General features: G+C 34.3%; 1 protein-coding gene across 1 annotated transcript; it reads left to right on the top strand.

Moving 5' to 3' along the window:
- Nucleotides 1-6,026: 6,026 nt before the first annotated feature.
- LOC130635647 (remodeling and spacing factor 1-like) lies at nucleotides 6,027-15,545 on the top strand. Its single transcript, XM_057445041.1, has 13 exons — nucleotides 6,027-6,356; nucleotides 7,454-7,892; nucleotides 8,363-8,481; nucleotides 8,608-8,700; nucleotides 9,029-9,169; nucleotides 9,547-9,623; nucleotides 9,769-9,995; nucleotides 10,565-10,650; nucleotides 11,337-11,441; nucleotides 12,504-12,583; nucleotides 12,787-12,829; nucleotides 12,958-13,136; nucleotides 13,530-15,545. Exons 1-13 carry the CDS (start codon nucleotides 6,348-6,350, stop codon nucleotides 15,274-15,276), a joined length of 3,345 nt encoding a protein of 1,114 aa, XP_057301024.1. The 5' UTR covers nucleotides 6,027-6,347; the 3' UTR covers nucleotides 15,277-15,545.
- The last annotated feature ends 796 nt before the right edge of the window (nucleotides 15,546-16,341 follow it).

Raw genomic sequence — 16,341 nt, forward strand, 5'->3', positions numbered from 1 at the left:
ATTGACACGTATTTCACAACCTAGTGCCCAGGACTTCATTATTAATTCCTGTTAAAAATTTTGAAAAGTGTTAAAATTAAAATATACATAATAATTTTCTTTTTTATCTTCAGTACCTTCAAGCAACAGGTGGCCACTAAAAATATGAAAAATAAATATAAAATACAATTAATTAGACACACGCAACTATCTCTTCCTTATTGCTGCCATTCATTTTATCATGCACACTGTGATTGCTGAGATATAAATAGATAACAAAATTCTATAAACATTAGAAAATCATGTTCCATACATCACTGTTACAGACAATCTGTGATAGTTATTATGTTGTTTATTTTTATGCCAAAAAAACTTAAATATACATAAAAAACAGAGATTTTACTTTAGGTTTATAACCTGATAGAATGGCTTTTTATTTGTTTGTTTGTTCAATCGCAGGAAGAGTTATTATTGGCTGAAACTAATGTTTACAAATTAAAAGAAAACAGCATTGTCCGATTTGGTACTGCCGGCATTAGCATAAGATCGATTTGTCAAATTAATTTTAATTCATTATTATTTCGCCAATCGGAGACAAAGAAGATAAGAATAAGAGAGTCGCTAGTTCAGACACTTGGTTCTCGTGTTTGGGGTTCACGAGTTTAAACGTCCCCCACTTGTCTCCAGCATGAAGAAACAGATCACACGCACATGATTATAAAATGATTGGGGTAAGTAAAAATGTGCTGAATTTTTTTCTTAACATGATGCGGGTTATGAAAAGGTGCGGGTTAGTAAAACACATTGATTGAAATTTTATGCAGGTTATACGAAGGTGCGGCTATCTGATAGCATCTAGTTCATAAGTCCCTAAAAAAGCTGAGCTGCGGGTTATACGATGTGCGTGTTATATACCGGAAAATACGGTAATGTGCGTTTATATAATGTGAAACGTTTTACAAGTTAAATGTTCAAAAAAGTGCTTAAAGTTACTGTAAAGGAAAAAAACTCACTTGATGAGTAGTCTCAGAAAAACGTTTAAAATTTATCAATACTTTTATATTTTTTCTTATTTTTTTTTTGTTTCTGAATGTTTGATGAAAGACTTTTTTGATGGTATTATTTTTGTGAGATGTTAATTTTCCAAAAAGAAAATATAATGAATTAAACTCACACCTTTTTTTTTCGCCGTACGTTTTAAAATGGCTTCTTTTTCCGAACGCGTGGTCACAGACTTCTCGTTTTTGCACTATTATATTCAGCATAAATTAAATTCAAAAAGGTTCCCGTTTTTTTCTTTTTTTGTAACAACGTTGTTATGAAATTATTTGTAATTATATATAATCATTCAAAAAATGCATATTTTTTCTTTCTGTCGTCATAATTCGCTAATCAGTAATTTATACAAAAAAATCTGGGAACCTTTTGTGCATAATTTATTCAGCTTTCCATTACCGAAAATTTTAATGAGCCAATAGGAAGCTTTCTGAAAAAGAGACCACAAACGTAAAGGCATGTATGCAAAAATTTACTAACGAGATATTTGTTTGTAAAGATTTTCGTAGGTGTTATGAAAACGTGTGAACTGAGTATGCAGAAAGATGATGGAAGTGTGAACTTTTTCTTTATGCTAAATATGCAAGCACACGTTCAGAATTATTAACAGACAGAAGTCAGGGTTACAAGGAAAAGCTTATATGCATACTTCTTAACTTTGCTGTCAAAACCAAGAATCACACTTCAGTTCATAGTCTGACAAAAAAATTTGTTGTACAACTTAATTAACTCTATTGTATTATTTAAAGATGATATTTTATTCTTACTAAAGAAAAGTTAGCTGGGTAGCTACACCTTTATCCTTTTTGATATGGGCTTTGCAATGGAGGGAGTTTGTTTACTTACTTTTGGTTATTATTTCCTAATTCATGTTCATTTATTTACTCACCAATTTCTGAGGCAAATGTTGGAGGGTAACACAAATGGGACAAAATAATATAAGTTGCTAACATGCATGAACACGACACAGGGAAAATTTTGCTCTTTAGCCATCGGTAGATGTGCATATTGTACATGGCTAGCCTCACAAATATTGAGGGATTATACCGTATTATTTCCCTATTATTTCCAGGAGTGGCCATGATGGCTTAGATGGAAAGACCTAGAGTATTTAATGCTCATTTTGAGCTACGCAGACCCAATTAGGGCCCGCACTCTACTAGAGACAACTCCCGGCAACATCCAACGGCCCACACAGTATGTCATCTCCCCAATTTCCCTCACATGGCTTGGGTTAACCCAAGGCTATGGTAACATTCACTCGCCACCCTGGTCTCCCGCACAGAGTACGAGAGCTATAACCACCTAATATCTACGGCGCCACAATAACCACTAATCTACGGCGCACTGTTAAAGCTAGCGCTTATAAAATCACAAAAGTATAAAAAACAACGACTAAGTAATGCGAAAAGGTTTGATAAAAAAGGGTACATACTGAGCGTAAGACATCTTGTAGGTCACGAATTTCTTCTTCAATCAAGTTTTTTCGCGCTATTAGCGCCCTCACTTCTTCTCCATGCTCCATATTTGTTTTGATCAATTTTTGATGACTCAGTCATTTCTGTCGGCTCGCTGTAAAACGCTGAACAGCGAAACACGGAACAACCCCCGGGGTACAATAATACAAAATACAAGTTTTTTTTTATTTTTACTGTTTCTTCTCTTAAAAATGCTTTCTATAGTACTATAATTGACGAATTAGTAGTTGCTATCGTGTTTCTTATAAAAAACACGTAGGTTATGTATGTAATTTGCACGAGACAATCTAATAAAGGAGCCGCGTACTTGAAATAACGTACACGGTCCCCTATTAGATTTTAGACAAGTATGACAATTTTGAACTCATTTAAAAACGAAAGAAATCTCTTATCTATGTCTCTAATAATTAAACTATTTTATCGCATGAGGTTGACCATTGTTAAATGTCGCTGACGGGTTTTTTAGCTAATTTTGCGGATAATAAAAAGTTACGTAATAAATTCAAGCTAAAATTGAGTGAGAATTAAAAACTAAGGGTTAAAGTCATTTGTAACAAAAAACATACGTGTACCATTTGCATGTATGACAACAAGTTAAGGTAAACAGAGAGCGTATGAGCAAAACAGTGTTGCATTGAGTAGTGTGATATCTACGAAGGAGGGTGAATGATCACGATAAATGTCAATCAAACAATGATAAAACATGGCGGCCAAAGACAAGATTAATTCAAAGCAAGAAGTTTTCGACTTTATTGTGCAGTTAAATTTATAGATTGTTTATCGTTTTTAGTAGAGAATATTTCTCTTTTAAGAATTTACGAACATAGGTATTGTTGCTATAAAATATAAGATTAAATGACCGCTAAGAGCAAAGTAAAATCTCTTGTTTCCTTCTCATATCCATTTCTGAGTCCCTTCGTTCCCTCGGCTTAAAATAGATGCGCAGTAAGGCAAAAGTTTCGCAGGACAAATGACTTTTCACACTCTCTAGATGTGTTGTGATTCCTCTTTCTATAACATTAAGGTATTTAAAAAATTGTGACGTTTATATAATAAATGTATAGGAGGCCTGAATGTTGGACCACTTATAGAGCGAACTACCCTAAATTTATAGTAGTTGATTTTTCAAAAATGCATGATATAAAAAAGCACCTGAATTGATTTTTTGGATGGGTTTTTTTCTGGTGGTAGTTTCCTCTGTGGCCAAAATTTTCAAGATAAGTGTTTAAAATTCCAATTTCACATAATTATAAAGCCGTCTCAAATTTTTATTGCGAGAAAGCAATGTAGCAAGCAAGAAAAACGACAGAAGCCATTTTTTTACCTATAGTTGATGTACCTTTATTTTTACATACATCTCTAAATTGTCACCGATTCGGTGTAAAGGTGGCCTCACATTTTTCTAACTCTGCTATGGTCTCCTGGTTATGCTAAATAATGGTTTGGATAGTACTGCACTGTATTATATATTATCTATATAATTAAATTGTGAACCAAACATCTAAATATTAAAAGTCCTCTTTAACCTAAAGCAAGCATTCAACATTTTTATTTTGATGATTCAATAATGTATTTTGGCTTTTTTTAATTGCCATGGGTTGCTGTTTTTGGAGCACTGGGTGGGTGGGTTTGTTTAAGAACGACCAAAGGCCATTCCTTGTGGCACATTAAGGGAAAAAGTAGGCAATTTATATTGAAACTCTCCTAGAGAAATATTTTATAAAAAGCCATTAAAATAGATTATTGATTTTTAGTCCTCTTTGAACAGGGTTGGTAGGAAGTATTAGTGACAATAAAAATTGAGTAAGCCTCAAAAACAATGATTTTCAAACATTGCTCAGTTCGTTTTTGATTCACTTTGAAGTACATTCTCTGAGATCTTCACACACAAGAAAACCCTTGCAGATATAAAATTTATTCTAAGTTAAATATATATTATATCTTGAATAGGTAAATGTAAGGCAAATGTTTTGCAAAAACTTCAAATATTTTGTGCTCCATGATCCTCTAACCAGAATAACTTATTACGATTAAAAACACGCATTCTGGATTTTTAATTATACACACTGCTTACAATTTTTTTTTAGTTCTTTGTTAAATGGCAGGTGTAATAAAGAAAAGAAAAAACAGACCAAACCAGCATAAGTACTACAATTGAAATCCAACTTCAAAATTGGATTTATTATCATCATCATCATCATCATTCTCGGCTTAACGTCCGTTTTCCATGCTAGCATGGGTTGGACGGGGTATATTAATGACCCTCTTCCAATCTGATCTAGACTGTGTTAGATCTAAACTCAACTTCCTCTCTATCAAGTCTGTCCTTATAACCTCTTGCCAAGTCTTTCTCGGTCTGCCTCTGGGCTTTGCCCCAGGAACTATCAAGTCTCTACACTTTCTTACCCAATTATCCTCCTCCATTCTTTCCAAGTTCCAAGTTCAGTAAATATATGAAATCTGTTTTATAACAGATATTTGTAGGTAAGATTACCATTTATAGTTGTGCAATGTTTCCAGAGCTTGTATAAATTGCAAGTATAGTAAAACTAAACAAGTGGACAATATTTAGCAGACAAAAGTTTGAAATAATGTTGTGTATATATATTTGTGTTATGAAAGCAAAAAAGTGCTCTTCTTTTTAGTTAGGGAGGGAGGGGTTATTGTGCTGAAAGAGCAACTTTAAATACAAAGCCATTGTGTATCAGTAGTGACAACGTGTTGAGTGTATACCGTATTTTACAACTTCCATCGTTGGTGCGGGTTATATTGTGGTGGGGGTTATGTGATAAGTTTTATATTTTTGTCATTTATTGTAAAATTTAAAGTTTATACATTCAATGAAGAAAATAGTACCCATGGGATAAAATGCGTACATTAATATAACTGCATGCACGATCCTATATCTACGTAATCTTCAACTACGTGATTTAATTTTTTTACACAGTGAAATTGCTTTCTTTAACTTTCTTTTGCTTGCCATTGTTACTATTACAAGCTCTCTCTGAAACACAATTCTGGAGATCATTTTTTGTATTGAATTTAATTCTAATCTATTTATATCTTTGCAATCACATTGAAATGATTTGCTATTAGCAATAAAGCAATATAGCAGGTATCATTTTTAAGTTTAATTGACACGTATTTCACAACCTAGTGCCCAGGACTTCATTATTAATTCCTGTTAAAAATTTTGAAAAGTGTTAAAATTAAAATATACATAATAATTTTCTTTTTTATCTTCAGTACCTTCAAGCAACAGGTGGCCACTAAAAATATGAAAAATAAATATAAAATACAATTAATTAGACACACGCAACTATCTCTTCCTTATTGCTGCCATTCATTTTATCATGCACACTGTGATTGCTGAGATATAAATAGATAACAAAATTCTATAAACATTAGAAAATCATGTTCCATACATCACTGTTACAGACAATCTGTGATAGTTATTATGTTGTTTATTTTTATGCCAAAAAAACTTAAATATACATAAAAAACAGAGATTTTACTTTAGGTTTATAACCTGATAGAATGGCTTTTTATTTGTTTGTTTGTTCAATCGCAGGAAGAGTTATTATTGGCTGAAACTAATGTTTACAAATTAAAAGAAAACAGCATTGTCCGATTTGGTACTGCCGGCATTAGCATAAGATCGATTTGTCAAATTAATTTTAATTCATTATTATTTCGCCAATCGGAGACAAAGAAGATAAGAATAAGAGAGTCGCTAGTTCAGACACTTGGTTCTCGTGTTTGGGGTTCACGAGTTTAAACGTCCCCCACTTGTCTCCAGCATGAAGAAACAGATCACACGCACATGATTATAAAATGATTGGGGTAAGTAAAAATGTGCTGAATTTTTTTCTTAACATGATGCGGGTTATGAAAAGGTGCGGGTTAGTAAAACACATTGATTGAAATTTTATGCAGGTTATACGAAGGTGCGGCTATCTGATAGCATCTAGTTCATAAGTCCCTAAAAAAGCTGAGCTGCGGGTTATACGATGTGCGTGTTATATACCGGAAAATACGGTAATGTGCGTTTATATAATGTGAAACGTTTTACAAGTTAAATGTTCAAAAAAGTGCTTAAAGTTACTGTAAAGGAAAAAAACTCACTTGATGAGTAGTCTCAGAAAAACGTTTAAAATTTATCAATACTTTTATATTTTTTCTTATTTTTTTTTTGTTTCTGAATGTTTGATGAAAGACTTTTTTGATGGTATTATTTTTGTGAGATGTTAATTTTCCAAAAAGAAAATATAATGAATTAAACTCACACCTTTTTTTTTCGCCGTACGTTTTAAAATGGCTTCTTTTTCCGAACGCGTGGTCACAGACTTCTCGTTTTTGCACTATTATATTCAGCATAAATTAAATTCAAAAAGGTTCCCGTTTTTTTCTTTTTTTGTAACAACGTTGTTATGAAATTATTTGTAATTATATATAATCATTCAAAAAATGCATATTTTTTCTTTCTGTCGTCATAATTCGCTAATCAGTAATTTATACAAAAAAATCTGGGAACCTTTTGTGCATAATTTATTCAGCTTTCCATTACCGAAAATTTTAATGAGCCAATAGGAAGCTTTCTGAAAAAGAGACCACAAACGTAAAGGCATGTATGCAAAAATTTACTAACGAGATATTTGTTTGTAAAGATTTTCGTAGGTGTTATGAAAACGTGTGAACTGAGTATGCAGAAAGATGATGGAAGTGTGAACTTTTTCTTTATGCTAAATATGCAAGCACACGTTCAGAATTATTAACAGACAGAAGTCAGGGTTACAAGGAAAAGCTTATATGCATACTTCTTAACTTTGCTGTCAAAACCAAGAATCACACTTCAGTTCATAGTCTGACAAAAAAATTTGTTGTACAACTTAATTAACTCTATTGTATTATTTAAAGATGATATTTTATTCTTACTAAAGAAAAAGAAAATGACGGATCAACAAAATACTGAGCAAGATATAAATAATGAAAAAAAGAATGATGAACCCAAAAAGGATGTTGACATGATGACTGAAAGTGAGTTTGACATAGTGAATGAAGGTCAGATTGAGAATGACAATAAGGATGACATCACAGAAACTGTAAAAATTAATGATGATAAACTCAAGAATGATGGCACTAGTGAAAATATAAAAGACAATATATCTAATGAAAAAATCGAAGAAGAAGAAGAAGAAGAAGAAATAGTGACTGAAAATGTTTTTATTGATAAATACTCTGGAAGGACTTCTCAAATTCCAGATTTTGCGGTAGTGTATTCATTCTTGGACATGTTTGGCATATTTTTGGACTTACCATACGTTAGCATAAATGATTTAGAACAATCTATTGACTCTACAAAAGAATTAGCAAAGAAGGGTATGCTAAATTTTTTAGACCATTCAATTAAACAGTCACACTTGTGGCACCACAAATTAGTGGTTATTACTCTCGCACTTTCTACGAGAGATTGTGGTTCTATTCCCCTTGGCGGGGATTTAGTAGGGGCGAGTGAATGTTACCATAACCCTGGGTTAACCCAAACCATGTGAGGGAAATAGGAAAGATTACGCACTGTGTGGGCCATTGGATGTTGCAAGTCTGGTGGAGCGAATACCCTAATTGGGTCTGCGTAGCTCGAAATGAGCATTAAATACTTTAGGACTCCCCATCGAAGTCATGTCCCTCCTGGAAATAATAGACAGGGTATATTCCTTGATATTTGCAAGGCTAGCCATGTAAAATATGTCTAATATGTAAAATATCTATCTACTTTATTGCTCTCAGACAAAAATGAAATTTCTGTTAATAACGGTCTTTCACTGTATGTTACTGGTCGCATTATTTAGATGATCAAGGTATCTTGGAACTTTTGCATATTAAACTATTTCGACGACTTAACAAATCATCCCGTTTTTCTTCACTTGCAAGCGGTCAAGCCGATCGATTAGCAAGAACAATACTAAAGGTGATTTTGTTAGTTTCAATTTTTTTGTATTATTTATTTTATTATTTTTGTATTCACCTTATTAATGTTCTTTTTAACATATTTTCAGTCAGGAACCTGTAATACAAGATTTTTTATGCTGTTTAGTTCACGCAGCTAATTGATCTAAGCTGTGCTTGGGACCTAGAACAATTTGGATATCATATATTGAGCAGTGCTCAGAGATTGACAATTCTGAAGGTAAGTTGGATGTTGTTCAAAAAAATGACATAAAGAGGTTTGCCTGAAAAACTTTATAAGGGTGAAAATTATTAAAAATGTTAAAAAATATGTATATTAACGTTGTTTTTCATTCCATAGTATTTTAAAAATTAGAAGTATCTGTGCAAAAAATTGTCAAATAATTTACAGTTATATACCCAGAAATTTTTTTAGTTGAAATCCTGGGAAATCAGGCAAATTTGGATTATTAATTTTAAATTACAACCTGATAAGAAAGTAAAAGAAATCTATTTTTTCCTTTATATTCAAATGTTTTGATAATTAAATGCTTATGTTATTTTCATAGAGCCTCTGTGAGGTGCAATTTGACGAGAATGCAAAATTTCGAACCAGTTTACAAGAAGCATTCAAAATAGATCCTGCTACATCACTTCGATTGATGCCATTTGGATATGAGCAAGAAGGATTAAATATCTGGCTGCACGAAGTATGGCGCGTAAAAAAAAATTTTGTTAAGTGATAGGTTTTATTAATACAATCTCTACAGTTTGTTGAAACCATTTATAATGCAATTTTATATTCGTATGCGTTTAAAGGTCTTCGTGTTCATGTCAGCACTCACAATAAAGCTATTAAAAATCCTACACTACCAAATTCATAATTTATCATAGGGATTATCAGCGAAAAGTTTAATTTTGAAGAAAACATTAACACAATGAAATATTTCTCATCTTCAAATGAAAGATTTTATACATGCTGAAGATTTCATATTATAGAATTCTGTGGTAGAATGCATTGAAAGAAGGGCACTTGTTTGCTCAGAAACATCTCAACGTAGTGATTTATAAGCATTTTGTTCACTAGGATAGAGATTTTGACATCCGAGTGTACGCTGGGGAAGAAGATGATGTATCGGGAAATACTTGGAAAATCAGAGCAGGGTATGTTGAAAATGTTACAATAAACTGAAACTGGATGGTTAAAACCTGTGGTATTCAGACCTGAACCTGTTTGTATGCGAAAATATGCTAAAATTCTTGATCAAGAAAAATACGTATTCACATTGTGATCTATTTTATTTATTAGCACTCTGGATGATTTGGATGTTTACATATCTCAACTAAAGCAACAAACAGAAGTCAATCCGAAAGATATTGCAGCTGAAAAAGTTAAAGAGAGACGGGCCAAGAAGGAGGAGGAGCGTGATAAAAGAAGGAACGAAAGAGAGCTTAGACGACAAGAGATGGAACAGAAAAAAAAAGAACAAGAAAAGAAAACGAAAGGAAAAACGAGACGTTCGAAACAAAAAAAAGGTACACCAGAGACGCAGTATGAATTTTCGCGAAATTGTGAATTTTATAATTCGTAAAATGTTAAAATTTTTGATATTGTTGTTTGCGAACCGTATAACAAAAAGTTCTGCTCTAAAGTATTACTCGTTTTTAAAATTTTTGATAGTGTAATATATACAAGTATTAGATTTAACTAGTCGTTAGCCCGTAGAAAATCCACGCGTTCGCCCGTCCTTTTTATACCGCATCGCGTGCTTCTCGCTATTGCGCAGCTAAGCTACCATTTTGCGTGACAGACAGACAGACAGACAGACGTATACGGGCATTATAATATAGATTTTCTTAAAGTTCGCCAAATCTTTTAGTTTTCTTTCTGTAAAATTTTCAAGTAATAACTTCAGTAATATTTTTAACCAGTAAAACGCATTGAATTTTAGATTTAAATAGATCAAATTAAATGTATTAAAAAAGAGCATTGAAAGCATGACTTTATATTATTTTTCAATTTGTATTAATGTTTGCTGTTGTTATATCTAACAGAAAGTTTTTAATACTTATCACAACTTATGATTTATAATAATTCTTTTTAGAGGACATCGTTATGTCCGAATCGGAATCTTCGAGCGAAGAGGATGACGGATGTGCGCGCTGTTACGCCAACAAGCAATGCGATTTGGTAAGTTCATTTTTTTGTAAGTTCGATTTTTTCGTTTTATAGTGTTTTCAAGTGTCAAAATTATTTAAGGTATAAATTGGGTGGGTGGGGGGGGGGGTTAATTATTCCTACTACACTCTAGTATTGAACACAGTGTTGTCTTTACGGAATTGAAAAATGATACGATTTTTAGAATAACAAAAAATTAGTGGTAAAGTTGAACGATCCAGGATGCATGCAATGGTTTTAAATCTGAAAACTCAAAGGAAATCTTTACATCTGCAAGATCAATGCCTTGTTTCAACTGAATTGTCACTTGATTTGAAAACCAGTTATTGTACAAACTTTGAATAAAGGTTTTAGCAGCTTTATTTACACTAATATTAGCTGATGGAATTTTAATTAGAAATAAAAAAATCCGAAATGGACAAAATTTTTCGTCGGACAAAAAGGATGAGAATTTCTGGAGGTGACGCAAATTTTGGCTGACGTAAAATTTTGTCCGACAAAGTTATGTCCCATATACCCGTTACCTCGGACATTGCTGTCTCGAACTTTTTTTTCGGTCCCTTCAGTTATTGCAACAAATTTTTCGTCGGTCTCCTGAGAGTTTTTTTTCGAAATATGCTCGCGAAAATAAGTGCGTTTAATGTTAATTATGAATACTTTAAAGGCCATGTTAAAATCTTCTTACGTCTGAATATTAGGTTCTTCTCTGCGATGGATGTGACGCAGCGTATCACACGTTGTGCTTACGACCGCCTGTTATGATCATTCCAGAAGGTGACTGGTATTGTCCATTCTGTCAACAGGTTTGTCAACTACTCTTATCCCTCCTAGCGTTTGGAAACAAATAAAAAAAGAGAATGAAATTTTAAAAATACAACATAATATAAAAACCTACAACCATCCACATAATCTTTGAGACAAACTAGAAATTCTATCAAAAAACCAGAAATGGCCGTTGACGCAAATATCTATTTTTCCAACTGAGACGGTTTAAACATGTAAAAAGCTATAGTTAGGCTATAGCAGCTCTGTAAGGCTTCGTTTTAGTGAACTTTTCCGTGAGCCTGGAGGCAGTACGTCGAGTTTGAGAAGACTTGTGGTGCGAGTTTGTGATTTTTTTTTGTTAAAAATCGAGAAGTCTCAATATTTATGTGGGTGATTGTAGTTAAATTGTTTGAGAAACACAAGAAGTGGTTACCAGGCTACTCCAAAAAGGGCTTCAAAAGTTCGGTTTTAACTAAAGTTAAAGTTACATATGCACAAGTAGATTGCAATAATCTTTGATGGTTATAGTTTACTCTATTGTTCCTTAAGGGTCTAATCACACGAGCCCCTTTAGCCGGTCTGGATCGATTTATTGGGCAGTCATCAGCTAGCTATCACATTAAGTTTTTTTGTTCCGGGCTGAATATTAGTTACATGAAAAATGTGTACTTTTTAATTAAGTTTTGCAGATATTTATTTATAGTTTCTAATGCATAAATTATGAATTTCATCAAATATTTTAAAAAATAAGATAAAATTTGTTGTTATTAATGTACAAAAAACATGTGCTTTTCTGCAATTGAAAGAACTAAGCATGCACAAAAAAGGAAAATTTAGCCTGATTTTTTATTAATTTTTTATTTTTGTCTATCACAAGTTGTTGAAGGTACAAATTTAGCCAGCCCATTTTACCGGCGTAATGTTTCTGATATGATAATCTGAACACATTATTTCGGTTGCTGACATGATTTAAATCCCAGTCGAAATGGTCAGAAACTTTTGTGGGGAAAATGTTTCTTTATTTACGGCACGAAGCGGAAAAAGTTTTGACGATACGGAAATTTAAATATAATTGATTGAAGTAATTATTTATTTTGTAGATGAAACTGATCGAAAAACTGCAAGCGAAACTTGCGGACCTACGTGGAAAGATACGTGCAAAAGAGCGGAAATCTAAAAGGTATGACAAATTGCGATGTGTCCTTCAGCAAACGAAATATCGCATTTCGAAACAAGTGGTCTGAAACCCACTGAAAATCTGCGCCATTTGTTACATCATATTATGGCAGGTAGAAAAGGGCATTCAAAAAGTACTTCCGTACGTAATTTTTAATCCCCTTAAAAATATATACAGTAAAATGACATTGTATGGATATCTTCTAGGTTGGATTTTTACGGTATACGAGCAGCCAACATACTGGAACAGGTAAAGATTGAAAATATTTTAAGCCTAATATGTTGTCAAGTTTGATAAGTTGTATGACATGGAAGTTTTTTACTACGCTGTGAGGCTAGCCGTACTTGTTACTTATATGATGCCAATTTTTTATTCAGTCAAGTGACGAAGGCCTCGGACGACGAAGAGCAGCCAGAAAAGTGGATTACAATTTCACTGATTACGATCAAATGATATCTGAAGCAGTTTCGACCTACAAAAAAAAAGATAACGGACAGCACGGAGATGGAGCCGCAGAACGACAACACCACCACGATGGAGAACGCCGCTCAAAAAGGTACACAGCCGTTGCGTGAATCGTTTTCTTCAACTTTCTTTATGTTGCTGTTGTTGTTGTCTTTATTATTTTCAACGAAAATTGTGTATTACTTTGTAGCAAAATAAACGCAGTGCGTAGAGCTCTTTGTGCTGTCTTCCCTTTCCCTAGGGCTAAGTTTTTCAGAAGGCTGGTTAAAGATACAACGTAACAAGACTAGTCGTAAACTCGTTGTTGATTGAATCAAACCGAATTAATGTTCCATTGCACTTGACCTTGCACCGCTGCATTTGTGTTAATCTATAACATTTTTAGGGAGTTTTTTGTCAAACTATTACTGAAGTATCGCTTTATGACTAGATCTCCCTTAGCAACGTCTTGTTTTCCTAAGGAGTTCTTTTGTCGCTTTCTTAGGGTTCTTGGCAAAAGGAAAAAACTGAACGACTTAAATAGCGATGACGATGAATATTCCAGTGGATCAAACTATGAAATGAGTGATTCTGATGTTGATCGACGCGATGATATGAGAGATTTCCTTGTTGATGATGATTACGACGAAATGGAAGAAAGACATCGCAATAAGTATCTGAGGCGAAGTAAAAGAAATCAAGATAAAAATTCTCGTGGTGTAAGACGTCGTTATGACAACGGCGGCGGTAGTGGGAACGAAGACATCTTAAGCGATAGCGACGACGGTTTTGGACCGCGTCGTTCAAGAAGACGAACCCGTTTGACGAAGGTAGCCAGATACGCGGAAAATTATTCAGATGAAAGTGATACAAACGTTACAGAAAATGATAAAGACACAGACGAATGGAAAGAAGAAGATACCGGTGAAGAAGTGGTAGAGGAGGATGAAATGGTCAGTGCGTCCGATAGCGCCGAAACTGATAACCTGGAAACGCCTCAACGACCTCGTTTGCGTGCTAAAAAGTTTAATATTAAAAAGAAACAGAACGTGATCGATTCGGATGATGAGGACGAAGATGTACCATATGACGATGAAAGTGACGAAAAAGAGGAGGAGATAGAAGAAAACGGAGAGGAGGGTAGTAAAGAAGAGGGGGAGGATGAGAAAAAGGAGGATGAACTAAAAAAGAAGGAAAATAAGGGGGACGTAATAGATAATAAAAAAGACGACTGTTGTAATCCTGAGAAAGACGTTGGAGATGAAAGTTGTCAACAAAAAGTTGAAAAGAGCGATACTAATGAAACAAATAAACCTGATGTGAAAGCTTTGGAGAGTCAAACTTTAGGAACAACACCAACTACAAAATCACTTCCGAATGATTCCAGTGCCCAAAGTTGCAGTGAAAATCCACTTGATGGTAACAATTGTTTACCTCCTGACAATGCAAATGTATTGTCTTCCCATACTTCAGCCAGCATTAACGCTGTCACAACAAGTTCAACTCCGCGCCCACCACCTATGCTGCCATTGAGAGGTCATTTCGACTGCAACGATAGCTCCTCGGTCAACTCGACATCAAATGTGGCAGAAACGATTCATTCCACAATGTCACCAGAAATCAATGTGCGTATGCCAATAAGCCGCCATCCTGGCATGAATCCGTATGCTAGCCCATCGACCGCATCGCATCAACCTTATCGACCGTACCATAATCAATCTTCATCTATGAACTTACCAATGCGACCAAGAGCATCCTACCCTTATCCGCCTACAGATCGTGTGCCACACTCTGGTCAATCTTTTTCCTCTCAGCCGTATCCACCACGACATTGGTCAGGCATGAGATATCCCCACAATTATTACCATGGCTCGCATCACCCATCAGCGATTACACCAAGTAAGTTTTACGAACCCAGTTGGAATTCTCCTGAGATCGCAAGTGATTGGCGTTATCAGCCGCAATCGGAGGCTCCGCAAAATGCTATGAACAGTAGGCAATATTTTATGGAACGTGAAAAGATGTATAAAAAGCAGGTTAGGGAACAGGCTAAATTACAGAAGGATATGAAAAAAATGCAAAAGATGAGAGAGAAGGAGGAAAGAAGGAGAACGGCTTCGCCACCGTTGTTTCAAGAGCAAAAGGCGGCAAAAAATATAGGCTATTTTAAAAATATGGTTATATCTTCGGACGGTACACAAGATAAACAAAGCCCTGGTAGTTTTCCTCCGTTTAGTCCAGCTAGACTTTAACTGATATTTTAGTTTGTTTTTTTATTATTTTATCCGGAGATATTTTGCAACCCAGTTTTTAAATTGCAAGCGAAAAGGGCAAAATTCTGGTAGAATGAAACGTTCGTTACGTTGCATATTATTCCGTATGTGCGAGGTACATAAAAACATCCGAAACGTTGGTTTAAAAGCTTCGCATTTTTACGTGTATGACCGATTTTTAACTTTATTCATAGCTTGTAGATATATTACTATAGTTTTAAACCTCAATATAATAAGGTTGCTCACAACGCCATAAGGTTTTGTTTTACTCCTAGGTTTATCCTTGTCTTTTATTTTCATAATAAAAGGTTTATTTTTACCATATACAACCCTACGCGTTATATTGACCTACGAAAGTTTTTTACTAAGTAAATATTACAAATTGTTTCCTTTCCCTTGTTTCCTTTTCTGCCTCTTAAAATAGCCATTTTAACTGTTGCTTTTACAAAAGGCTACGCGTTCTCACTTTTACCTTCAAGATGGCAAGATCCAATCGCCATGCCAAGTCTGTAATTTCCCGGGAGCAAAACCAAATGATTTTTTTCAACCTCGTTACCAGGGCGTTTTGCCTTGTGAATGAAGTTGTCCGAAATAACGGCTTAGGGGCCACAAGATCCTGGGGACGAGGTTGGATTTTTTTAAAACGTAGCCGAGTTGGCTGCCTAAGCGAATTGTGTTTTTTTATGCTCGCGTAATCAATCCCTATTGTTATGAAAGTTATTTTGTAAGCTTGCCGCGCACCGAGATGATTTTTTTAACATGAACACAAGTTAAAAAAACAAACCAACAAATAACCACGCTTGGTTTGCCGAGTCAGTTCCGACTTCGTATAAACAGTCCCTTATCCCGCATGTTGGATGTGGATTCCATGAAGTGTGATAGCAAGCTGTGGCAAGTTTCAAAAAATTTTGGAACAAGGTCGTTTGAGCCTAGCGTGAATATCTTAACTACCACCACGTATTGAAATCTGTTACTTGAAATTGAGCATTGCTTTTTTATCTCGAATTATAACGATAAAAAACCCGGATGTGTCTCGGAACTAGC

The sequence above is a fragment of the Hydractinia symbiolongicarpus genome, chromosome 3, assembly GCF_029227915.1.
Source record: "Hydractinia symbiolongicarpus strain clone_291-10 chromosome 3, HSymV2.1, whole genome shotgun sequence".
Taxonomy (NCBI): domain Eukaryota; kingdom Metazoa; phylum Cnidaria; class Hydrozoa; order Anthoathecata; family Hydractiniidae; genus Hydractinia; species Hydractinia symbiolongicarpus.

Excerpts from the sequence above, each read along its gene's own strand:
- LOC130635647 (XM_057445041.1), top strand. Across the intron at positions 12,584-12,786 it reads AAAGAGCGGAAATCTAAAAG|GTTGGATTTTTACGGTATAC; the intron begins GTATGACAAATT and ends GATATCTTCTAG. Across the intron at positions 13,137-13,529 it reads GGAGAACGCCGCTCAAAAAG|GGTTCTTGGCAAAAGGAAAA; the intron begins GTACACAGCCGT and ends TCGCTTTCTTAG.